Source organism: Musa acuminata, chromosome BXJ1-3, assembly GCF_036884655.1.
Source record: "Musa acuminata AAA Group cultivar baxijiao chromosome BXJ1-3, Cavendish_Baxijiao_AAA, whole genome shotgun sequence".
NCBI classification, from domain to species: domain Eukaryota; kingdom Viridiplantae; phylum Streptophyta; class Magnoliopsida; order Zingiberales; family Musaceae; genus Musa; species Musa acuminata.
This window is the reverse complement of record NC_088329.1, coordinates 9,868,957-9,873,483: the sequence shown is the minus strand read 5'-3', so window position 1 is coordinate 9,873,483 and position 4,527 is coordinate 9,868,957. Positions and strand designations below refer to the sequence as shown.

General features: G+C 46.6%; 1 protein-coding gene across 1 annotated transcript; it reads right to left on the bottom strand.

Moving 5' to 3' along the window:
• Nucleotides 1–1,875: 1,875 nt before the first annotated feature.
• On the bottom strand, nt 1,876–3,727 carry LOC135622515 (CBL-interacting protein kinase 6-like). The gene has a single exon (XM_065124432.1). It carries the CDS (start codon nt 3,396–3,398, stop codon nt 2,067–2,069), a length of 1,332 nt encoding a protein of 443 aa, XP_064980504.1. The 5' UTR covers nt 3,399–3,727; the 3' UTR covers nt 1,876–2,066.
• Nucleotides 3,728–4,527: the final 800 nt, after the last annotated feature.

Here is a 4,527-nt window from a genome sequence, read left to right as displayed (position 1 = left end):
CAGGGTTATGGTGTGTGTGTGTGTTATGATTTTGGTTAAGGTTTATTTTAACCGATTTTGACCATTGACCTATTAGACTCTTAGGATTTACTTATGTCTAAAATAATTCCTATATTTTAAAAAACGTAACATATAAGCCTCTCTTCAGAGTTAACATATGTTAGAGTCTACCTACATAATATGTTAACTCATGATAAACTATTAATATAATATAATGATATATGTAATTTTGGTTGTAGATCTTTTAATCTCTTATGGTTTACTCGTTTCCAAAATAACCCATACATTTTTAAAAATATAACATATAAGCCCCTTTTGTCATGTTTGAGTTAACAGACGTTAGAGTCTACTTACGTGGCATGCTGACTCATAATAAAATATTAATATAATGATATATGTAATTTAAGTTAAAAAAAACAGAGACTTTCATCACTAGCGGGAGGAGACGTTATCGTGGAAGCAATTATTAGTAGCAGCATTGACCCACTACTGCCTAGCAGGGCATCGTATACACGTAGCCTCTCTTGCGCCTATTACGAGCTCAAGAGCTTCTAGTCCAACCTCAAATGAATGTGCATTGACCAATTGGATACTAGGCATGTAGTGTTCTCTTAGTTCCTCTTCATTCTCTTAGAAACCTTTCCCACTACCTCTCACTTCGTCCTCTCTTGCACTCCCACCTACTACGCTTACGACATGGTGCTTTAGCTCTCCTTCACATCTGCTTATGGCCTCTTTTACCTCTGCATCTCTACCTTCGTTCGTCACTATGACCTCTGTTCTTTTCTCTTTCTTGATAAGCTAGTCGATGAGAACGAGTGAGTATGAATGAGCTACATGGACCAACTCAACCGCGCCCTCTGCTTACTCTTTGTTTTCGTGATGTCGTGCTTCGCAGAAGAGGTGACTTACAAGGTATGATGATACTCATCGAGATTGGAGCGGGTGTTGTTCGTGGTGGCGGGCAACGTCGTGGTAGCATGTGCCTTGGAGTAGGCGAGTGACATCCATTGAAAGGAGTGGTTGAGCTGGTAGTTACTTCCGCGATGATATCTCCTCCTACTATTGATAAAGTCTTAGTTTTTTTTTTTAACTTAAATTATACGTATCATTATATTAATAATTTATTATAAGTTGGTATGTTATATAAGTAAACTTTAACGTCTATTAACTCAGATTTGATGAGAGGGACTTATATACAATATTTTTAAAAATATATAAGTTATTTTAGACATGAGTAAACCATACTGATTTAAAAGGTCCATGATCAAAATCACAAGAACTAAAATAAATCTTAATATTAAATAATATATATTATTATATTAATAATTTATTATAAATTAATATATCTCACACTTCAATATCTATTAATTTAGATTTGATGAAAGAACTTATATTTTATATTTTAAAAAATATAAGAATTATTTTAAATACGAGTAAATCATAAAAATAAAAAAAATCAATATAGATTAAAATAAATAATATATATATATATATATATATATATATATATATATATATATATCCGTCGAAATGGATGCCTTCCCTATGAATTAAATCATGTTGGCTTAAGTTTTATCAAACGGAAGAGAAATAAGTGACGGCTCCACCAGGAGAGCACCACCAACCTTCATCAACTGTGATGCGTATCGATCAAGTTTGCTGCAGTTGTACATCCCGGCTTTTTCCGGGATGGCCACCAGACGATCAGCGTCGGAAGTGGAGAAGAAAAAAAAGGAAGGAGCAGCAGAAGAAAAATAGACCTATTATGCCGCTTTTTGGCCTTCCCTTTGCACCTACAGACACCAGCTGCCAACGTTTTTCCTGCACCATATCAAATCGTTGTAGAAGAAATCGTACTCAATGCTGGAAAAGTAGAACAATACAAATCCCCTTGCCAAATGCATTGAACACACTCGATGTGATTACAGACGACGAAGACGAAGACGAAGACGAAGACGAAACGTTAATCCCTCGAACAAGCACGCAAACAATGCAATCCACACTCTTAACTCGACTCGTTATTGTTGATGAATAATTACAATTGGCATGAAGAGTAATTACTGTCAGGGTGCAGCGGCCTGACCGTCGGATGATGAAGCCAACATGATGTCCTTGAGCGCAGGGCGGAGTTCGTCGCTGCAGAACCTTTGGTACTCGAGGGTGTCGCCGCCGTCCTTCTTGACCGCCACCACGAGCACCGACGGAGCCACCGCGAAGATCTGCGCGGCTATTGCCAGCTTCCCCTTCCTTCCCCGCTGCTCCCCCTCCAGCCTCACCCCCGTCATGCTGCTCTTCGTCACCCGGTACTTCCCTGCCGTTATCGCAGCCACGCCCTCCAGCCGCGACACTACCACGCTGGCCGGCTCCCTTGTCGCGAACCGCATCTCCTCCTCCCTCCTTTCGCCTCCCACAAACAGCGGCGAGAGATCGAACCCGTCCGAGAACGATATCAGATGGAACGCGTTCAGCGTCTCCGGCTCCTCTCCGTCTTTCTTCGCCCATTCTCTGTCTCCGTTCTCCCCCACGGCCGCCGGCGCAGGCACCCCTTTCGGCACCGAAGACTTCTTGAACCACGGGATCTCCATGAGCTTGCCGACGGTGATTCTCGTGCTGGGGATTGGGTCGAGTAGCTTGGTGATGAGCCTTCGGGCGTCCGACGAGAACCACGGAGGGCACCGGAAGTCGCCGCGCCGAATCTTCTTGTACATGGCGAGGATGTTCTCATCGTGGAACGGCAGAAACCCTGCGAGGAGAACGAAGAGGATGACGCCGCAGGACCAGAGATCGGCCTTCGCACCGTCGTAGCCCTTCTTGCCGAACACCTCCGGGGCGACGTAAGCCGGCGTACCGCAGGCAGTGTGGAGGAGCCCGTCGGGCCGGACGTGCTCGGCGAACGCGCTGAGTCCGAAATCGGCAATCTTGAGGTTGCCCTGATCATCCAACAGGAGGTTCTCCAGCTTGAGGTCCCGGTGGTACACGCCGCGACCGTGGCAGAAGTCGATGGCGGAGACGAGCTGGCGGAAGTAGTTGCGGGCGGCGTCCTCCCGAAGGCGGCCGGAGCGGGCAACCTTGGCGAAGAGCTCACCGCCGCGGACGAGCTCCATGACGAAGTAGATCTTGGAACGGGTGGCCATAACTTCATAGAGCTCCACGATGTTGGGGTGGCGGACCATCTTCATCACCGAGATCTCGCGCTTCACCTGCTCCATCATGCCCACCTGGATCACCTTCTCCTTGCCCACCACCTTTATCGCCACGCTCTTGCCAGTGAGGAGATTCCGCGCGAGGTGCACCTTCCCGAAGGTGCCCTGTCCTATGACCCGGCCGAGCTCGTACCGGCCGTGCAGGACGCTGCGGCCTTCCGAAGACTGCGAGGGCGGTGGCACGTCCTCCATCTATATATCTATACTACTTGCACAAGATCTTTCTTCTCTCTCAAAAACAACAACGCAACAAGTCAGAGACGGTGGTGTGGAAGTGGTGCAGATGGAGTCTACCCGTCCTCGACGTGCTTCCGGTGGCACGTCCTGCCGGCGTGCTTTCTTGGCTTCCGGCCACCCCCGAGTTCACAGTATGCTCTCCGTATCATCTTGCTGCATCACCTGACAGAGACACCAGACACCCAACCCTGCTGACGTACTTCCGAGGTCTTCCGAGGGAGAAGAAAGATAAAGCAGAGGAAGGGAGTCTCCTACGGCGGCAAAGATTAGGACAGTGCGTGCGGCCTCATCGGCGCTTGACAAGGGGCTCATGAAGGGGAGCCCATAACATTGAAAAGACTCATTTACCCTTCAATTCACTAGCTGTTAACGGTGCACAATGGCGGTGTGGTGGCCGCAAAGCGGGGTACAACGGTCTTATCATCGAAAGATTCTCGTCCTTGTGATGGAGATCGAACGATGTTGGCATCCGTTGTCGTTTTCTGCGGGCGACCGAGACGTTGAGATCAGTAGAGAAAAAGGACGGCTAGGATTTGCGCAATCGCGAGGCGAACAGGCTGTCGCAGTCTTTGCCTCGTCGTATCACCGGAGGCCTCTCGATTCGATCCTGGCCGTCCGATGGTTCGGCGAGCCGCACACAGGTTTCGTGTTCGAGAACTGCAGAGTCGTGGTTTTGGTCTTCGTTCTCAAGGGGTTTCGGCTTCCAGCAGTTCTCATGTTCATCGAGTTGAAACCCACCGAAGAAACTGAAAACTAGTGCTCCACATGGTTTTCGTCCAGTCTTTGAAACCAGAGGTAAAAACGATTAGAGATTGCTCATGTTCATCGAGTTGAAACCCACCGAAGAAACTGAAAACTAGTGCTCCACATGGTTTTCGTCAGTCTTTGAAACCAGAGGTAAAAACGATTAGATATTTGATTCTAGTTATGATGATCTAGTAGACGGTGTGATTTCAATAATTATCTTAATCATCATCTAGTAGTTATAGGGTGGTTTCAATAACTACTTCAATCTAGTAGTTATAAGATAGTTATCACTAGGTCCTATAGGGTCATAGTTCATGAAGAAAGATATAGAGAGTGT